Source organism: Electrophorus electricus, chromosome 11 (assembly GCF_041902795.1).
Source record: "Electrophorus electricus isolate QZ-2024a chromosome 11, ASM4190279v1, whole genome shotgun sequence".
Taxonomy (NCBI): Eukaryota; Metazoa; Chordata; class Actinopteri; order Gymnotiformes; family Gymnotidae; genus Electrophorus; species Electrophorus electricus.
In genome coordinates this window covers 3607053-3628961 of record NC_137507.1, presented here as the reverse complement: position 1 = coordinate 3628961, position 21909 = coordinate 3607053, and the positions used below count along the sequence as shown (strand labels likewise).

The following is a 21909-nucleotide window of genomic DNA, read 5'->3' as shown; positions in this document are numbered from 1 at the left end:
TGTCTTTGGTAGTTACCGAGAACTCAGTCACAGCTGTTAAAGAATACCGAGTTAAATAATTAAACCCAGGCAAATTTAAAACACACAAAAGTACATCCTTAAATTTATTATCATTATTATTTTTTTAAACGTCTGAATACATACATGCACTTGTACATTTTATAAAACTGAATCCATATGAATAGTAAAGAAGGTCCTGTTGTGTCTTTGGTAGAAATATACATCTTATTCAATTACAAACCTACACAATGAGAAAACAGCCAGGGTGAAAAATAACATTAAGGTCAGGCACTGGCACATACAATATTATTTACAAATATCTGTTTTATCAAACTATTAATAATATATGCTTTACACATAGTTGACCAGCAGGGAAGTAAGACATGGTAAAATCACCTTTTCTTCCACATAAATATCAAAATAGATCCTCTCTATAAAACTTTCTGCTTCAGTTAAATTTATTGCATAGAAATGTAGTGACAAAAGATGAGTTTAATTCATTAAGTTCTTTCTCAATTCAAGTGCAATATACTTTTTTTAAGTAGTTGTTACACATGGAGCATTTAGAAGGTCTGAGAGGTCACTGAATGGATCCAGCTGCTATTTCAGTCACACACTGAAGCCTCCATCTCCATCCACAAATCAACCTTGAGAGGGGTGCAAGAACAAGGTTTGCTCTAAAACTAATCTAACGGCGGGTATGGAATGTGTGCTTGCCCAGCTATCAGGTGTGCTAACTGGTACTACACCCATACAGTGCACAATGATATAATGGTACACAGATTTCAGCGATAACCTTTGAAGACGCACATTAAAACTGGTATATTGTGATATTTTCCAGAAACACAAAACTCATTTTTATATTTATATATATATATAAAAATAATTTTTTAAACATGGGCGTTTGTGGTCCTGTCACATTCTAATAAAGTGTTTAATCAGTTAGGAAAGACAGTGCTTGTGAAGATGTTAAAACGTTCAGACAAAGTTGCAGACTGTGATAATCCATTAGCCCTGTGTAAATGTAGCTTAATCTCCCTCTGTGTGAGCTCTTGATGGTCTGTTAGGTAACATCTTGGATCATGTCTCACTTGCTTTCAGCCCAAAATCCCATGCGTGCTTAAGTTAGGAGGGTGTCTCTATGAAACAAAAGAAAATGTACATCTTTTTTAAGTGTATTAATTAAATACATCGTGAAAACTGCATGGCATCAATTTTAGTCCATCCTATAATTCCTGGCTGTTGTGAGGCAACACCGCTCAGTGTTACAGGTCTCGTCTCAGATGTCACATCGGGACAGGAGATCCGGTGACTTAGAGGGTCGGCACGGTGAGAGGACGATGGGACGGAGTTCCTGCGGCTCACCGGCCATGCTAAGAACGAACGGGCTACTGCTGGTGTGGGAGCACAAGCTCAGCATGTCCTCCTGCTCCTCGGCATCCATGTCCTCGCAGACATACGGCCACTCCCTGTTGGCAGCGTGTGCGGGGCCCGTGCCCGGGTTCCGCTCCTTGCTGTCATCCATAGGGCTACCTCTGCTGCTGGAGCAGTCCATGGCTTCGGCCTCAGTCTCGGCGGTGGCGAGACACGGCCAGCTCTCTTCCGCCCCCTCCTCTGGCTCCGCCCCCGCCGTCTCCCTCTCCGTCCTCGGCCGGTAGGGTGGGATCTCCGCCACGGTGTACTTCCTTGCCCAGCTGCTGAGTGGCCTGGGCCGGGGCTCGCCGCCCGCCGGGCCCGCCTCGCTCCGGGCCGTGCGAAACACCTCAGACAGCTGGGGCGAGACTGGCAGAGAGTGGCACTGGCGCCCGGGCAGCTGACAGAGCTCAGGCCAGGGTGCAGAGTTGCTCGGGCACGCGGCTCCGCTGCTGGTGTTCGGCTGGGGCTGGTGTGCGGTCGCGCTGCCGTGCGGCGAGTGCAGGTCGAACACCAGCGAGAAGACAGACTTGCTGGGCATGTCGAAGAACTTGATTTTGCCGCCCTTCAGATCCTCCCTGGCACTGAATGGGTTGATCTTGGGTGCGCCTCTCGAGCTTTCCCGACGCCCAGGGTTGTAGTAAGGATCTTGGACGTTGACCTTGCGGCCAGGCTTGCGGGAGAAAATGTCCGATTGGCTGCGTGAGAGCCAGATGTTGCGACGTGGACGGGGTGACTTTGGCGGGATCTTGTCATCCTGGAGGCCCAGGGGGTTCAACCTCTTTATCCCCTGGAACTTATCACCTAGAGGACCAAAGACAGACATTTATCACTGTCCTAAATATGTTAATATTTCAATATGTTTCAACTGCAATCTGTATTTCACCACCAGATGGCGCCATGAGATGCATTTAATAAAAGGTGGGCTTTAGCCAACGCAAAAGATAAAGTGCACAAATGGTACCACAACTGTATACACGACTGTATTTTTTAGGGGGGCGGGACGACAAAAAGTTCCGGGGGTTCTTTAAAGCATTAAACCTCTTTGACAAAAATAACACGGCAGTATTTCTAAAATGCTAAATGCTTGAGCTGATGAAAACAGACTACCGAGAAGTTTGCCAATGACAGACGGAAAAGCACAACCCAAACTACGCATGTGACAAAACGTTCCTGTGTAGAAACAGACCAGAACAGAGAGGATGATGAATGACCAATTTAGCTTCCACTCGTTTCTTTTTCTGTGCCAGAGTATTTTTTTGTTGTTTGTTTTGTTTCTTTTTCGTCCTTCCATTTGTGCTCTGACCACGATTGAAACGAAACTGGAGCACGGCGCTGTAAAGCGGAGCGTGTAACCAGAGCCTGCACGTGTGCGCCAACTCCTTTGCTAACGTTACGGTAGGCCATCTGGGGCGGGCGGAGAAGGTGGCGGTGTTGTTGGGTGGGCGGGGAGGGTGGCGTGGGCGCGCCTGGTGGGGGCGAAAGGTGTCGCATGGTTTACGGTGCTCTCATTCCAGAAAATCCCTGCCCACGCACCATTACATGGGTTTTGGGTGTCAAATGGCAAGATGTGCGTCTTACTGTACGTAGGGCTGTCACAATATCAGTTTCACTGCATGATTATCGCGGCCAAAATAATTCGCGATAATGATATTATCGCAATAGTTTGAAAAACGGGGGGGGGGGGGGGGGGGGGATATGTATAAGATGTTGCCCCTTTAAGAGGAACTCAACCAACCAATCATGTTCTGATCATGCAACTGACGGGTGTCATGAGTAACAGATTTTAAACAGCTGCATATGATCAGGCTATAGCTCCTTTAGCATTACAGACTGATAATTGATATTAGTTAATATATACTAGTTAAATACTAATGTATGCCACTTAAATGCCTATCATGTGTGATCTGCTATTATCAGAAGCCTTCACTATATGGCCAAAGGTATTTGGACATAACTCCTAATCCCTGAATTCATGCGTTTCATCCAGTCCCATTGCCATAGGTGTATAAAATCAAGCACCCAGTCATACATACTGCCTTTAAAACATTTGTGAAAGAATGGGCCATTCTCACTGAATTTGAGCTTGGCACCGTAATAGCAATTCACCGTTGCAACAAGTCCGTTCGGGAAATTTCTTTCTTCCTAGATATCCCATGATCAACTGGTGGTATTGAGTGGTACTGAAAACTGGAAGCATTTAGGAGCCACAGCAACTCAGCCACGAAGGGGTAGACCATGTAACTTTACAGAACGGGGTCACCGAGTGTTGAGGCGCACAATACGTAAAAGTCACCAACTCTCTGCTGACTCTAACTGCAGAGTTCCAAGCCTCCTCTGGCATTAACATCAGCACATTAAAATGTGCGCTGTGAGCTTCACGGCACGGGTTTCCATGACCAAGCAGCTGCACGCAACCCATACAACACCAAGTACAATGCCAAGGGTAGGATGGAGTGGTGTAAAGCATGCCGCAACTGGACTCTGGGACAAAGGAAACATGTTCTGTGGAATGATGAATGATACTTTTCTATCTGCCAGTCTGATGGACGAGTCTGGATTTGGCAAATGCCAGGTTGTTGCCTGCCTGACTGCATTGTGCCAACTGTAAAGTTTGGTGGAGGGGGGAATAATGCTATAGGTCTGTTTTTCAGGGGTTGGCCTAGGTCCCTTAGTTCCAGTGAAGGGAAATCTTAATGTTTTAACATATCAAGACATTTTGGACAATTGTATGCATCCAACTTTGTGGCAACAGTTGTGTTCCAGCCTGACTGTGCCCGAGTGTACAAAGCAAGGTCCATAAAGGCACAGTTGGGTGAGTTTGGTGTGGAAGAACTTGACTGGCCTGCTCAGAGCCCTGAACTCAGCCCCATTGAACACCTTTGGGATGAACCAGAATGGAGATTGTGAGCCAGGCCCTCTTGTCCAACATCAGTGTCTGAACTCACAAATGCTCTTCTGGGCAACATTTCACAGTGACACACTCCAAACTCCCAGACACTGTTACAAGGAGAGACAACTCCACAACCTGTGGATTTAGAATGGGATGTCTTAAAAGCTCCTGTAGGTGTAATGTGTAGGCATCCCAATACTTTTGTCCATATAGTGTATGATGCTTCATCAAAGTTCATGTCAGTGTTTTGGATAGTATTCCCATGTATATTTGGTTTAGTATTAACTTGTTCATAATTGCCTGAATCTGTGTTTGTTGATATTACCTGTTAAGTGATGTGCTACTAATGCTATGCTTAGTGAATGGTGTTCATAGCTGTGATGCTAACCAGTGAGAAATTATAGAATTGTTTTGTTCTTCCCTGTATTATTTCAAACCACAACATGACTCAGTGTTCACTACCTTGGATGAGAATCATATGGTGTTGCAAGCCTAGTAAATTTCCAAGTGTTCTTACTGACACACCATTGGGATGACTATTTATTTTTGACCATTTGATAAATCTATCGGATAATAATTAAGATCTCAGTCAAATTCTATCTCTGTTATGGCAAACTGATTACTATCAAAATATGAGTCTAGTTATGCAAATATGTAACCATATCTCTGCAAAAGCATACTAAAAGAACAATTGCACTAATTAATGGATATTGAAAAGGCAACCAGAACGGATAAACAAAAGAATCCCTAGAGCCCAATACCTGCATTAGATACCGGTGCTGAATTATTTAAAGTATTATCCTGTGCATTATTAACATGATATCTGTATTTTTAATGATTGTTTTTGGTTATTGTCAATAGCAGCGTTTCATGGCACCCCTAGCTGTATGCACTTGGTATATCCACTTTAAAATGGGTCACAGCAAAATGAAGATGATGTTTTAATTAAAAGGGTATTTAAAATATATACTGCATAATGAGCATGAGATGCAATGGAAGGAGGCGTGATCCGCTAACTGGATACCGATGTGCAACTGCACCAGACAATTCCACTTAGCTGTTGAGTAAAACGCATCATCATGAAAACATGAGAAAATTTGCACAAACAGAAACAAAGTTCTTTTTTTTGTCCATACTGTTTTGCTGATTCCTGTTGGGTTCCTTTAGCTTTGGTAAAGGTTTGTGCATGCCGCACCTTTGGGGATGGTCTTTTTCTCCAACTCTGGTTGGGGTGGAATCCTCTCTCTCTCCACCTCTTCAGCTCTCAGGTGCCGCTGAATCTCCTCCAGTCTCTTCACGATGTCTGAGAACGAGGGCCGCAGCTTCGGGTCCATCTGAAAGGCATGCAGACGCTGAGTAACAGAGTGGCGGCCAGCCACGGCTGCATCACTGCAGCGGCCTTTTTACTCATTGTTAACTATGCTGGAATCAATATTCTGTCGACCTCTGAAAATCTAAAAAGAAAGAAGTCAGAACAAGTTCTCTCTTCTTCAGTTTCCCATAATGCACCGTAAAGGCATAACAGTGATGCCATTGTTTTCATGCAAATATTTTTTAATGTGCTGAACATGAAACTACTGATCCACCCCTTTAACTATATGCCAGAGAAGTTATTCAGACATCTGAGACAAACCAGCACACACTCACCCACACGCGTTCAGAGGCACACGCAAAGTGACGTGATGCGACTTACGTTACAGCAGTTGAAGGCCAGCTGCAGGAAGTCAGAGGGACAGTCTCCAACCATGTGCTGAAATGCGTGGTAATCTAGCCCAAAGTTCTGCGGGCAGACAGAAGATCCGTTAGTGCCGGTCGAGAAGGGTAACCTGACCTCAACTTGCGTCCAAACTTAAGCGGCACACTTTCACATTCGCTGACAGGAAACCACTCCGGTCCAGATGCCGGCAGTGTTAAAGGAGCGTGATGTTTGAGGACAGAAGGGTGCGAGTCACCTCGGTGCGTGGCAGGTAGTCCGGATCGGCCTGGATCCTGGCAATGATCTCGCACAAGATGATGCCGTACGAGAAGACATCAGCCTGGAGACGGAAATGGAGAAATGATCGCATGTTGTGATGCTTGAGACTTCAGTGCTTGTGGTGCAAGTCTGACAGCAGAAAACAATCCGAGTTCTGCAAAACAGCCCACCTTCTCATTATACGGTTCGTCTCTCAGGACCTCTGGAGCCATCCAGAATGGAGAACCTACTACTGCCAACTTTTCCCCATCAGTACTATATCCATGCACACGCGCACACACACACACACACACACACACACACACACACACACACACACACACAAGAATGTATTTACATGTGTATTTACATCCTGATCTTATTCACACATTTTCCGTAAAGACATCTAATCTCAGTGTCGTACTTAGAACTGAGCCCTATTACCAAACTACTTCACTTTTGTAAGATCATGTGATTACCTGAAATCTTTACTATGGAACCGAATATAGGCTCATCTGAGCGACTGCATTGCTTGCACTGGCTTGTCTGCCTGCAGAAACCTTTAAGTGCCCATTCAGGTCGTCAAATAAGCCCCGGGAACAAATATTGTTACCGGCCTCCCCCATAATGGTTCTGTGTGTTCTTGTGTTATTGGCACGGGTAGGAGCTCCAGGCTGTCTGGGGGGGGCGAGGTGGATCAGTCTTTGATCAGGTTGATGGGAGGAAATGAAAGGAGGGGCAGCGAATGTGAGGTAGCATTAGAAAGGGGCTTCCTTCTGCTGCTTCGGTATTATCAGGTCTCCGAGTTCACTCGTGCATGCTGCTGGTCCTGCCAAATCGGCTGACCACCTATGAGGCCCACCTGCCCTGAATGCACGGACATGGAGACTCGTACGCTATACTCGTTGGATTTTTTTTTTTTTTTTTTGGACCATCCAGAATGCTGCCAGACTCTGCTCATCCATCTAAAACATTAAAGTCCTTGCAAGCATGTACACGTTCATGTTTGCCTTAAAAGGTACACACGCCCGACTCCATGTTACAGTTTACTGATGTCCCACAAGCCAGTCCGAGGTCTAAAAGCTTAAGGCTGAATTAACTTAGGTTGACTTACCTAAGGGTCAGTAACATGGATACAGGTTAATATTAGCCCCCAACTCTGGGAGGATCTGAAAGGGAAATGACTCCTGATAATTTAGAACAGGACTGGGCTTAGTCTGAGCACAGGGGCCCATGCAATGGATCCTCCAGTTGCACTCACTTGTCGCTGGGGATCTTCTCTGCCAGGCCAAAGTCTCCAACCACTGCTGTGTAACCGTTTTCGTCTGATTTGATCAGGCAGTTCTGGAAATACCACACACACACACACACACACACACACACCATTGTGATACTCTGTGCGCAACACCCCACAGGCAAAATGAATAAATTCTATGAATCTTTTTTTTTTTTTTTTTTTTTTTGCTGGTACTTTTATAAACTCAATTAACCGACTGCTGGGACGGCCCTGCTGGACTCCATAAACCCAGAATTTATGGGCCTTTCTCTTTGGAACCTTGGGTCACAGTCTAACATTTCTCACCCCGACTGCACTCATTTAGCTTAATCACTCAGATCCGTTAGTAATCCTCCGGCGTACCCTGCAGATTACAACCAGGCCAATTAAGATAACTAAGCCATTATCGTGTCTGGAGAAGGCGTCAGCTAATTGGACTTCTGCAGCGTATAACTAGACGAAAAGATGAGCACAGCGGCTGATGTGTCGCATAGTAACTGCTTGCGCCTGCTACGGACGGAGACTGGGGCATCACCCATGGTCGCCTTACACTTGGGACCACCTGCACTGCTGCATGCATTCAATGAGAATATCCCAGAAGGGAAAGTAAAACAGATGAGTAGTGTTCCTTAACAAAGAAAAAGACTACAGCGCTGGTTAGCACTCATACACTGCTAAATGCTAACAGACCCCTGCGTCAGCTTTCCTTCACTGCTAGCAACGACAGTGCGTGGTTACTATAAAAGCAATAGCATTAGAAGGTTCGGTCTGGTCCATTAGCGTTGTAGGCTACCACCTAAAGCAGGCGAGAGGTAAACCAAGCATGTGTCCGGTATACACCCGTGCGTGCTCATGGAGGGGAGCTAGGTACCTTGGAGGTGAGGTCTCGATGAAAGATGCCCTTGGAGTGAAGGTAAGCCAGGCCCATGGCGATCTCTTGTGCAAGTTTGACCCGCATGGCCCAGCTCAGGTACTTGTTACTGTCCAGCAGCTGTTCCAAATTACCACCATTGATGTACTGCAAGAAAACCGAATAAGTATTTAAAATGCTAACCAGAGGGCTAGGAATCACAATCGCAAAGAGTCACGCATTTTCACAATTAAGTACAAAAAAATTATTAAATACATTTGAAGAAAAAAAAAATTAATAAAACAATGTATCAGTAAACATGTCCATTTGAGTCTGTAGACTCAGGACAGGAAATATTTCGACTAATATGTAATCGTAAACCTTTAATCCTTAATCCACTGTATGATGGACAGGTAATTATATCATCTAGAGATGTACAGCTAAATGTTCACGTGGATGCCACGTGGCGGGAACAAAGCACCAATCTGTACATGTCTGTTGTGAAGGTGTGTAAACTGGTTAGGGAACACAGATCTGCACGGGGAGGCAGGCCGTTCATCTTGCTGGTTTTGAATCTCTCCCCTCAGTGGGGGTCACTCTATTACCTGCACAGAGCAGATCTCTCCCAAGCAGATACTAGAGACCTTGCTGCTTCATCCAGTCAGAAATAGCAAACAGCATGCACATAACCAGCAGTAGTGCATGTGTGGAGTAAATAGAACAAGACTAGGCACCAATGGTAGACGATATATTGTTCGTAAATTGTTGCCACTACACTGGCCCTTCTAAGACTAATGTACATGTAGGTCTAGTGTACAATGACCATTATCCTAGTTTTCACTGTGCAACTAGCCAAAAGGCCACAGATTTGGCGGTGTCCCAGTTTTACCCAGCCTGAAAAGTCTGCCCTTTGAAAGCACTGTAAACTGTAGACAAGTGTTCAAATTTTCATAGACTCTCAATTAAGTCAGTAACTTGCTCCATGTTAAAAGGATCTGAACTTCTTTCTAAGGCTTCATTTGAGTAGGTTCTGACTGTAAACGGAGCCATTTCCTGAGACACTTTCCCAGCTTCCGTTTCTGTAACATTTGCTGTTTAATCTGTGGAAAGGGGATTACTCAATGGTGGTAATGCACATGATGATAATCACACCTGCATACCAGGTAGGGTGAGACTAAGGTTTTGGCTGAAGTAGCTGTTCCCTAACGAGGAGAAATGAGGCCGTGGGGCGATCCCTCCCTTTCATTTACCCCAAATCCCTCCATTTCTGAAGTCTGGCGTGCTGCTTTTCAGCCACGCCCCCGAGCAAGCACCAGGCCCCTCCCTTTTTCGGGCGTACTCAGCCTCTCCCATTGGCCTTGCTGAGCGCAAATGACAAACCTCAGAAATTATGAACCGCAACTGCTCGGAAACCTTTTTAGCCATTCGTCTCTCGCATGCTGCCAGCTTTCAAAAAGCCACGTGTTACTTAATCGCCGGGTGTTGGGTTACGTTAGGAACGCCAAACAAAGCACGTTAACGCTTCATCAGCACGCGTCTCAGTCAGATGGATTGCCAGCTGAGGGTGAAATATACTGACCTGGTAAAGAGGGGGAGAGAAGATGACTGATGCAATGGTTATTTTTAAGTGGGAGAATACAGGTGCTGATGTATATGTTTCTCCCACGGCTGACAGACCGCCAGTCCATCTGAGGATAAATATACAAGCCCACGGTCTACTCTGGGCTTGTCTATTTTTGCCCTGTTTACTTCAATCAGAGACAGGTGGCCCAAACACAGCCAACCTATAAACCATTTAGTGGCCCCAAACAACCCCTTGCTTCTCACTAAAGGGTTAAAATTCACTTCAACCCACCCCCGCCTCCCATTCTGATCAGCACCGATTGTAGGTGCCACTGATTGGCTGAATTCATAAGAGGTCCACAACCAAAGCTGTGATTACAGTCAGCCTACTGAATGTGATTGGGTTACCAATGAATGTCCACATACTGCTCTATATAGAGCTCACCCTCTGTTGGAATGCAGAAATTGGTGTGACATGAAGTGAGTTTAAGAAGCATATTCTTATGCAAGAATAAGAGACATAGCTGTTAAAAATGATTCATAGATAATTATAATGTAGATAAATTAATACTCATCCAAACTTGGAAAGCGAATAGTACCAATCTCTGTTCATCTTTGCCACACAAAAACAAAACAAAAAATCCCTGCAATCTTTATAATATTAAATATTTTAACTAGCAAACTGTCACATCTTCTCTTACTAGGGATTGAATGAGAGCCGGTTTACTGCTGGCCACAGAGGCAGCCACATGCAAATCAGATTTAGAGTCTTGTTTCTGGTTAGACTTAAACACCAGGAATTGTTTCTAAACTTTTTTCTCAATCTGCTGGAGTGCAAAGTCATACAAGAGCTATTTTGTCCTGTTCACATATCCAGTTTTTATAATACAAAATTATATTTTGCACAGAAGGAAAAAATAAACCACTTGCCACCTTGCTTGGGATAATATAATACCCAGATGGTAAGGGATTACCTGGGATTATAATTGCACTAATATGCCTTTTTGATAACATTCATGGGGCAGCAAAAAAAGCAGGGCAAAGGTCACAGGGGGAGTCAGCAGGTGTGCCAGAAGTGGCCCCTGCTTCACTCCTGGCCTTCCTGACTCCTGGCTACACCCTGGGTCATCTCGCTAACAGAGAAAGTCCAGCTGTCAGATGCTGTTCCAGTATTCGGTTTAACTGATAACAGGCCCCGGGTTGGTTAGTGGCGAGTTGGAGGTCTGGATGCGGTGTATAGATTACAGCACGCACACAGGGTGCTATCCATTACTCGACCTGTTTACCCGAGAGTCCAGTTTGCACAGGAACACGGCCTGATAACGGGTAATGCAACGGCTCCACAGGTCTTTAGTAAAACACAAGGCAGCACGTCTACGGCATACGCCAAATCATTCCCCTGACAGCCTGATCAATACTAATCAATAGGACAAGCGTACCTATTTGGACAACCACACTCTGGGGGGGGACATACACATAGGGCAATAGGTTAAAAATAGATCACGCCTGGGGGAATAACTGTTTTGCACTCTCACAGAGTACTTCCCTCTCTCGGCTTTGAATAAATGAAGACTGTTTCCGCAGTGGTTTGGAGAGGCAGCCTTAGATGAGCCACTGTGTGTTGGCTGACTAGGGCACTGACAATTTGCTCATTGTCCTATGGTTACTCACAAAACCCAACCGTCTCAACATGCTCCCCGAGCACTGGGTAACAATGAGGGCCGGAAAACCCCATCTCCCTCATTTTTAGGCATGATCTTGTGTAGTCCTGCCCTCTTTCCAGAAATTTCCACTTCAAGGGCATGTGCAGACATGCACGTTTGAAGGTTACATTCTTTTGTAGTTTGCTACTAAGCGTGGGCACTACCGCCCAAAAGTCCTATTCACATCCAGCCACACACACACAGCTAACTTTTAATTAACCCCTCTCCCACAGCATCACATGGCAGGGCTGCGCTTATATTTAGCTGCCAATCTTCATGAGTACAGTCTGACTATAGACATAACTGGGCAGTGCTACTTCTTAAGGCGTACAGTCAACCACATATGGCTCAACAGGCTTCAGACACTACGTTGACATTGGTTATCTCTTAGAGTGTCAAAACAGGGCAATCTTGGTGAATTAAACACACACGCAGTCTTTGAGATGAAGACGTGCATGTGTGTGTGTGTGTGTGTGTGTGGGGGGGGGGGGGTGGAGACATGCCTCTGTCTGCCTGAAGGCTTAGCTTACCTCTGTGAGAGCATGGAGCTGACCTTCCTGCACGCACACGCCCATGAACCTGCAAGGAACAAAAACAAACAACTCTGTCAAAATCGCAACACAGGTGCAACATGCATGTCTTCCCCAAAGAAACACCCCTGACACCTAGTGCAGGAAGCACTCTATAATTGTTTAATTTAACACAGACAAACAAACGAACAACCGAAAACAAAAACAGGGGAAAGAATTCGCTCCCGATGGAGTGCTTCCTGTAATTTTTCACTGACAATTAGAACCCAGTGTGACTGCTGGGGAAAGTGTGCGCTACTGCACCCTTTTGGTTTTTTCGACAGACAGGAGTGTCAACGTCTCGCTACTGCATGCAGTAAAAAAACAAACAAACTCGGTCGCCGCCGAGCCTACTTGGAGAGATGGCTGGAAGGACGCAGATGGGCTGCAAGGACGCCATTTGCGTATGGGAACGGCTCGGGATAACTGTTAGATCTCGCAAGCGCCCCGCTATTAGCGCGTATGGGGGTTGGGGGGCACAGCTTTCGCGCTTCACATCACGTGCCATCTGGACGAAATGCCATTTAAAAATCTAACTGAAGCGGGTATTACTGCACTATTCGTTAGGGTGGCCCATAGCTCCCGACACGTCCCGTTAACATGAGCGTATTTAACACACGCGGCTTTAAAATAAGCAAACGCTGCGAGGCCCGAGAGAGTGAGCGAGACAGTTACCGATAAAAACTCGTTTCCCTGTGCAAATAAAATGCTGCGGGTATCTAAACACCTTTAAACAAATAAGACCAACAAGCAGCCTTTTTTTTTTTTTTTTTTTTTACGGTGGAAACGTGACACTTTAGTCTTTTTGAAGCCACATTCCAGCTGAATGCCTCCCTTGTGGATGCAGAGATCTGCGTGCGGGTGTGTTTTCACACACGTGCAGCTCTGGTCCAGCAGCATGTCGCTCTATAAAGGCTGGTGTTCCTGCACATCCTGCTGCCAGACGCCCCGCAGGCAGAAACCGTGCACTCGTGTTCATACATGCAACCCCGACGGGGGGGTTTGTAGGGGGGTGGTGACTTCGGGCACTTATGGCTCGGTAAACTTAAAGTCCGACATTCACCGCCGGTCCTCACTGTTTTATTTTTTTAAAAACAAAGATCCCCTTAGAGTGCTCATCAATGCTAGGGACCTCCACCCCCGCTCAGCAGGATACAACAACGATGTTATTGTAAAAGGGAAAAAAGAAAAGCCTCCACCCACCCCCCCCTCGAACAGACATTCTGCTGCGCGACTGTCGGCTTGGCATCGCAAAAATAGAGAGGCCAGGGCAGCCAAAAAGAATCCGTGTTTGAACTGGAGACCCATTTATAGACAAACGTGCACACGCGCTCCCTGCTTTACCAGATGGATATTTCCCCTAGCTGCGCGCCACGCGAAGCCTAGAGAACGGTGGAGCCTGGGACCTGACGTCATCCTCCCAGTGTGCCCGCAACCGGCGCTGCTTCAGTTTTAAGAACGTTATCTTTGACGGCCGAGCCCCCCCCTAAACGCTGCACTGGCCGCAGCCACCGAAGCAAGGGGCCCGGGCAGCCTCATATGGCGAGAATGAAGGCGAGGCGAGGCGGTGCGCTGAAGGGGGGACCCAGCCTTCCATCTCGACCTCCTTCACAAGGAGCAGGGAGAGAGGAACAGAATGAAAGCCACTCCTCCAGAGTAGCTTCATTTCGCGCTATAAATTCATGTCCTAAAACCACAATGACAACTAAAACCTAGAGCCTCCTCTGAAACCTCCCAAGACTTCGTTTTAAAATAACTACTTTGGAAAGATTCTGCTTTACTGGTACAATTTCTAATGGAATATCAAACATCAAATAACACCAAACAGAAACAAGGTGTGGGATACATCATTTATATATCATTTATATCTGCATCAAACAGACACATGTGTGATTCACACACGCACAGCTAACAAATCAATAAAAGAGGCAACGCTTGCGCTGCTCTGATAAACGACAAGCTACATTCAGTAGTTTTGTGTGTGTGTGTGTGTGTGTGTGTGTGTGTGTATGTATATATATATATATAATATATATGTGTGTGTGTGTATGTATATATGTGTGTGTGTGTATGTATATGTGTGTGTGTGTGTGTGTGTGCATGTATATATGTGTGTGTGTGTGTGTGTATGTATATGTGTGTGTGTGTGTATGTATATGTGTGTGAGTGTGTGTGTGTGTGTATGTATATATGTGTGTGTGTGTATGCATATATGTGTGTGTGTTGGTGACCTGAGGATGTTGGGATGAGAGAGTCTGTTCATGAGCTGGACTTCTCGCAGCATGTTGGCCCGATTACTGCTGAGCTTGTTCATCTTCAGAGCCATCACCTGGTCTGACGCTCGGTGACGCACCTGGAACACACACCAACACTTTGGTTCGCGCGACGTCACTATGTAACCAAAACCCGTGATGCAGTTAGATTCATCTCGATTGTGAAGACCCCCCCACCTCCACTCCAGCCCACTAGCAAGCTCAAGCAGACCCAATTCTGTGCTTCCTCTTCCTCTGCATGTTTCTGATGGACAAAAATATGTTGTGAAAGATAAACCACAGGAAGTTTCAATGACGGAGTGAGAAAAAAAAAAAAAAAAAAATTCAGCGTCGGCCATGGCCAAGTAACTTGCAACTTGCAGAATGCTGACTGATGAGCCATAGCCAGGGTATTAACCCGCAATGTAAGGGACAAAGACCGTGAAGTCTGCTAGCAGTGTTAGTGTTGTGGACCACAACCGCTAGCGATGAAAACAACCATCGAGTTCAATGTGGGCGAATAGAAGAAATAATGTACTGTTGCTTGCAGATGAAGGCTTTTGGATAGGTTTCTGGTTACTCCTCACGTCAAACTCACGAATAATCAACAGGAGATTCACAAAAGCACACCGTCTCGCTTTCACAATATAAGCTGGGAATAAAAAAAAAAAAAAAAAGCACAGGGGTTACTGAATCTAATTGATCATCCATCCACCTATTCAGAGAGGAAGAGCCCTGAAGACGTCTGGGCTGTAACGTTATGTCCCGACCCGCGTGCTCAGGCAGTTGTAGCCAAACGCATGTGACTGACAGCGCCATATGCTGCCATTAGGCGCTCAGTCACAGTCATTCCCCAAATATTCCCTTCTGCCTAGCGCAGGTATTCACAAAACTGCTACTGTCAGCAAGGCAAAGTTGAGTATAACCAGAACACTGGGGGGGAGGTTAAGGGTCCACCTCCGCGGAGTCCCGGCCTCTGTGGTTGCTTCAGCTCAAGCAGCTCTTTTGAAAAGATGCTGACTTCTCTGGTGGCGCACCGTAGCCAGGGGATACTAACAGTCGCCTGGATACCAAGGTTAGCACGGGAAGGACTGGTTGCAGATGTCCGTTGCAAACTTGCGCATGCCTGGGAACACGTGCCCACACGCGCAGACACATGCGTGCGCACACACCTGTTGCAGCCCACCTAGAGAGAGAGAGTAGCCTGGCTCAGACAAAGGCCCACATTCTGCTTCCACCACACACAGCCATACTGGCAATCCATCCAAACTACAAAACCATTTCACCCATATTATCTGATCAAAAAGGCAAAACAAATCCTCTTTCTTTTGGAGGTCTGCACCTTTGTGAAAAGAAAAATATTCCTTGCTTTGTTTTTTTCTTTGTTTGTTTTTCGGTCTGATGGCATAGCTGCCTGTTCCCCGCCTAATAGGTTATCTCTTGTAAACAGAAACAGTCGGTATACTTGAAAGCCAAGTGTTCAACAATGGCAGGTTGTGAAGATCATACACTGCATTGTTAAAGGTGCAAGCAAGTAACTACGCTTGGGAAAATGTACCATGGCTTGCTATGCGTTACTATGTCCAAAATCTGTTCTTCACATGCAATGTGGCAGCATGTGCTGCATCGGTAAATATCATACCTCGCAATGTACATCATATCAGGTCTGGTCTGTTCGAACAGCAAAACCGAAGCAATATTGAAAATGCACCAGTCTGTGGGGTCAGATGCCGTGCCAGTGAGGCTGACTGCAGGCTGACCCATCCCCCCGCCACGCTGGGCTGGGCTCAGGGCTTGGTGTATTAAGACCTTTCTCTCTCGCACGTTACATGCAAACAAATGCACGCCCGCCCCCACACATGCAGTAAAAGCAGAACAGCAAATGGGCTTGGATAAGTATTGCAGCACTGCTCCCTTAGAATATGACTGTGGAGAGTCTCTCAAAACAAACCTTCTATCTTGACATCCTCACATAAATAGGATACCTTCAAACTACACACACACACACACACACACACACACACACACACAAAATCCGAAGCTTTGGCTACAATTTGAAGAAAAGTCTACCTAATGTAGATAAAAAATGTGGCCAACATTTACAACATGAAAGGGCCTTGAGATCGCTAAAAGCCTTAATACCCATCTGAAAGACCCATACATGGCCTTAGGTCTACATCATAGTACATATAATATACCTCACTGCTAATTGCCCACAATTGCCCAGTCCCTTACTTGTCCATGGTGACTGATCAATTGTGCTCTCTAGTAGGTTATACCAAGACAGACAAGGAGCTTGTCTGAATTCCAAATTCTGATTTTTTCCTTCTGGGCAGCATACAGGTAAAGAGAAAGGCATGACATCTGCAAGCCTACATCTAAGCAACAACATTGCCAAATTGGTTTGAAACTAATAATAAAAGGCAACAGTCATCCTACAGTTACACCATCTGTGTGTCAGTGTTGATGCTACTCATCTGGACTACCTTGGATACACTAGTAAACGAGACGAGAAGCTCCCCGTTAACCTCTCTGGTACACTGGATTTGCATGATATCATCTTGGGAATGTTACTCTAAAGATGGACCAATCTGGATTCCATGTAGCCTTCTTTTGAATTTTTTCTCAAATCCTCTGGCACCTCGAGGCACGGACTCCAAAATACCTGTAAAAGTGTCCTGTATTATCTGGCACTAGGACTCTAGCAGTAGATCCTTTAAATCCTGCAAGTTGCAGGGTGGGTTGGACTTGTTTTTCCAGCACATCCCACGGATGCTTGCTTAGATTGAGAATTTGGAGGTCAAGTCAACTCCTTGAACTCCGTGTCATATTACTCAAACCATTCCTGAACCATTTCTATAGTGAGGTATGGTGCATTATCCTACTGAAGACGTCGCTCCCATTAGGGAATATCGTTGCCATGAAGGGGTGCACTTGATTGGCAACAATACTTAGGTAGGTAGTATGTGTCAACTTAACAGCCGCATGAATGCCTTGACCCAAGGTTTCCCAGCAAGTCATTGCCCATAGCATCACACTGCCTCTGCCGGCTTATTTTCTTCCCATATTGCATTCTGGTGCCATCTCTTTCCTAGATAAATAGCCAATATGCACCAAGCTATGCACATGATGTAAAAGAAAGCATGACTCATCAGGTCCCTGGTCCAGTCCTGATGCTCACATGCCCCTTGTAGGGGCTTTTGGCATTGGACATGGGTCAACATTAGCAGTTGGACTAGTCTGCAACTACACAGTCCCTTATGTAGCAAGTGTGTTCCGGCACCTTTCTATCACAGCCAGCATTAAGATTTTTAGCAATCTTTGCCACAGTAGTTCTTCTGCGGGATCGGACCAGGCAGGCTAGCTTCATCTAGTGGTATAGTTTAAAAAAGCTTTTTACCTTGTAGACCTCTGAGAAGAAGCCGGAGCCAATCCGTTCGCATATGAAGTCATCAAGGCGCGTCAGACAGGAGAAGGCACTGATGAGGGCACGGTAAGAGGAGGGGCATACTCGGTCCAGGTGGGAGGGCCCGGTCTCGACCCCACCCCCTCCGCCATCCAGGTCCTCCAGCCGATCAGGCCGCGAAGGGAACCCAGCAATGGAGTTTCGCTTGCTCCTCTCCATTGCTACTGCAGCACGACAAATGTGGCGGAGCACTTTAATGAGCCTTTCACATTTTCTGGGGTATGACTCTTCTCAGCAGACCTGCGGTGCAAGCAAAACAGAAGCAATGCACCCAAATTATTTAAATTAGTTATAGGTGTTTTAAATAATTGACTTTGTTTATAAATCACCAGTTGCTTGCATTATTCTTCATAGTGGTGGTGATCATGAAAGTCTGCTGAGCTCATTAGACTATTCTGCTTAACATGGGGAAACATAAAATGTGGTCTGCTTACTAAATATCCCAATAAAAATGCCCTTCACACACATTAGTCCTTTCTCAGGGTTTAACTTGTTATGTGTATTCCAAAAACCTATTTTTGGTGAATTCTCAAATTGTAGCAAGGATTGTTTGCTGGTTAATGGAAGCTGATCAAAGCACAGTGGCAACAAAAACTGGAAATGCACTTACTGATGTCAAATACCAGTCACAGAGCTGTTAAAAACTAAAACTTTCCTCCCGCTGGTGCTTACGGCCTGAATCCAGCCATCTTTAGCCCTGGACGCAAGGCAACTGGGAAGCAGGAACATGTACACACAGCTTCATCCTTCATCAGGAATGTTTATTTGGAATCATCCAGAGACACTGCTGTCACTGTGGAACCAAGTTCCATGAATATAAATTTTCATCATGCATCAAGAATGAAAATGTCTGGACTGACAGCTACCATTCCCACCATGTCACACCGACATATCTGAGCACACGCCTTCAGTGCTAAAATCCCAAGGCTATTCCGAGCACACTGCTTCCAGTACTTGCCATCCTCACCCTTTCTCACATCATCACCACGACCAGGATCTCAAAAAGCAATAAATGAGGAGACGGCGCAGACTCTAGTATGGCTGCTCAAATCTTTCCCGCCTCACTGTGAAAATGCACAGCACTCCAAATAACACTCATTTTCCCTTGCTCATTTACAAAACATGGCAGATGGATGCGGGACAATGTGCCATGCTCGAAATAAAAAGATATTTTTCAAAGAGGTCCGCCATAATGTGCGGCTTTGCCAGCATCTAAACACTGACTTCCCTCTCAGGCAGCTGTAGGCTACACCCCAGTTTACAGCCACTTTAGAAAGGCCCAACATAGCTGTTAGCCTAGCATGCCTAGCATCTGGTTTCCCCTCACAACAGTGATAAATCATTAAAGTGAAGCTTGTATTTTACATGGACAGTGGAGGCCCCTGGGCATATGTGATACCCTCTTGTGGGAATCACTGCATACATAAGGCCCAAAAAGTCAAACATCCCCATATAGGGAACTAGGGCTCAGCTACAGAGAAGGAGATGGTGATCACAGAACAAAGTTAGTTAGCAAAATATGGGCAGTTGCTCCAGAAAAGTCTGCAAATGGATGAAAATTTTGACACATGCAGTTTTTATATTCGTGCTTTACACAGGCTTAGGAGATTGTGCATTTGTTTGTTTGTTTAGTAACATAACAAGGTTGCAGCACACGAAAGCACATCTGGCTGGTAATGAACTGAAAGCTAATAGAAACACTGAACCTGATTGCTAACCTTATGCACACCAGTCCCTTTTTGCACAGCTGCCATTGCAGCTTGTGATACATCAGCATTGAAGACAGCAAGAAACAGGAAATCTGACCTGAAATCTGCAACCAGAGACTGAAATTCAAATGACAATTTCAGTAGACATTCAGTACTTAGATCATCGTGGCGATATCTCTGTAGAAAAATTAAAATTGAATGTCACAAAAATACTAAATTGACACTAATTGTTTTTTTAAACCAATCAAAGGTTCCCATTTTCTCCCAGTTTAAGTGTGCTGCAGCAGGTTTTATCAGATTTTGCACAACATTACTACCAGCCTGGGAGCAGAAATGTCTGTAGTTATGTACACGGCAGGGAAGGTGGTGAAGACAGCCCACAATAGATTAGAAATGACAGGAGGACGTCTATGCTAAATTTTGCCCCAGTGTATTTACACGGAGGTCATGGTACAGTACTTTATAAGTCACTTCATGAGCCTGTAATAAAGTTATCATTTGGCTAGTCTAAATGTCACACTTAGTTTAGATACTGGGAATGATTCAGCACTGTAGATTCCCTTCCCCCAAACAACGATAACAATGACTGTCACATGCTAAAGAAACATCCAGAGGAAAAGAGTTGGTCACTCACTAGTCCCATCAGCTAGCAACCAATCAAGCCACAAAGCAGTCTAAACATGCGAAAACACAGGCCAAAATCATACTACCTTCAGACAGATACGTAAGGCTACAGGTATGTTTGTGAGATGCCAAATCAGGTTATGCTACTTCTCTTACAAAGTGAAACACATGAACAATAGCATGGTTGGCGTTCCTCAGATTTGAATTGAAGCCCAGGGAGGACTTCAGCTATTTTGGAGGAAAACATTACTGAAATTCTAGTGGGCATATTTAGCTGGTGCATGTAAACACTCTTTCACCTGAGGAAAAAGGGTAAGATAATTTACCTAGGGTGCTGGTGTAAAGACTGGCATTTAGGGAATAAGGTAGTCTGCTACAGGCATGCACTGATAGACATGAATCTGACACTAGGCTAAACCTAAAACGTATACAACAAACTCAATAGCAAGGAATGATCAAAATGTTCATTCTGGTAATAGCATAGAAAAGCATCCGACTTAACCGTGCGGTGATGACCTCTGAACTTTCATGCCATTACTATTATTAGTGCCACATTTGATAGGTTTGATCACGTAAACGAGGAGTGCAGCCTTACTCGAGCTCTGCAAGACATACTTAAGTAAACTGTAAAGTCCGACACTACGGCCGTTTGCCTTCCTGCGGTTTGACGTTAGGAGCGTGGATACAGAGCAACTGTTGAACGTCGGAAGTTCTGCAATCGGAGATCGTATTGTTTACAAAGTCTACAAAGGAAGAGCTGTGAGGTTTCTCCGTGCTCGCCGACCCGAGAAACACCGGAATGTCGCCGGGCCTCCTGAGTATTATCATGCTGCCATAAACACGTTTATTGAGACAAGTGCACACAGCTGACAGTGCAAGGCGCGACACTTTCTGCTAAGGCAGCGTGGTGCTTTTTTTGCATAAGGGCCGGTGTCTTACCTGACAGCCTGTCTTGAAGCGGAGGCAAAAGTTTTGTCGGGTCGAACGGCCTCACTCAGTCCCATCGCATCGCACGAGACATTGCGCGCTCTCCACGCAACCCATAAATGCAACGAACTTCTGATGATCTTGCAGGAGCTGCAAAGTTTCGACCAACCCCAGCTACATCTGAACTCCAAAACAAACTACGAATACTGCAATTTATTTGCTACTGGAAAACACCATTATCGTTACTATGAGAAATAATGGCAAATATAACCGGAATCCATTATATGTATCATCAGGCAACAGCGCACTGTCCAAACAAAAACAAACAAATTGGTCAGTAGAAAATAAACAATGTTTCCATTGCGTTCCTTCTTTGTCCTGCACACACCTCCGTTTTCAGAATTTGGTCTCGTTTCCCAAAATCGTGACTAAACTCATGAAGGAACCATCCACCAAGACGTTACTCAAGTCAATCTGCGTCAAAACACAACAAAGTAAATTCATGAGTCAACTGCTCAGCGATCCTAGCTGCTCCATGACAATCGCCTCTCCCCTCACCTAAAACTCGCGTTTTCATGTAACTGTGAAGGGCGTTTGAAACAGCCATTCAGAGAAGAGAACGCATTTTGAATAACAGTATCTTAATCCTATAAGAAATCAGAAGAATGGCGTTTAGACGCCTACGGACGAATCAAACGCTTCCTACTAAT

The 21909-nt window shown here is 45.3% G+C and overlaps 1 protein-coding gene across 2 annotated transcripts; it reads right to left on the bottom strand.

Moving 5' to 3' along the window:
* Positions 1-74: 74 nt before the first annotated feature.
* Positions 75-21882, bottom strand: tesk2 (testis associated actin remodelling kinase 2). Of its 2 annotated transcripts, XM_081723006.1 has the most exons (12): positions 21212-21882; positions 18550-18732; positions 17874-18179; positions 14453-14574; positions 12183-12231; positions 8408-8554; positions 7522-7604; positions 6452-6536; positions 6259-6342; positions 6000-6086; positions 5502-5640; positions 75-2217 (listed from the first exon to the last, which is right to left on the bottom strand). In XM_081723006.1, exons 3-12 carry the CDS (start codon positions 18096-18098, stop codon positions 1280-1282), a joined length of 1959 nt encoding a protein of 652 aa, XP_081579132.1. In that variant the 5' UTR covers positions 18099-18179; positions 18550-18732; positions 21212-21882; the 3' UTR covers positions 75-1279. The 2 variants fall into 2 exon arrangements, with proteins under 2 accessions (XP_081579132.1, XP_026857022.2); XM_027001221.3 differs by lacking the exon at positions 18550-18732 and having other exon boundaries at positions 21212-21880.
* Between the last annotated feature and the right edge of the window lie 27 nt (positions 21883-21909).

What these genes read in the sequence shown, in the direction of transcription:
- tesk2 (XM_081723006.1), bottom strand. Translation starts at nt 18,098, where the DNA reads ATGGAGAGGAGCAAGCGAAACTCCATTGCTGGGTTCCCTTCGCGGCCT. An exon ending in TCTCATCCCAACATCCTCAG is followed by an intron (nt 12,232 to 14,452) that starts GTCACCAACACA and finishes TGTTCCTTGCAG; the next exon opens with GTTCATGGGCGTGTGCGTGC. An exon ending in ACGAACCGTATAATGAGAAG is followed by an intron (nt 6,343 to 6,451) that starts GTGGGCTGTTTT and finishes TTCCGTCTCCAG; the next exon opens with GCTGATGTCTTCTCGTACGG.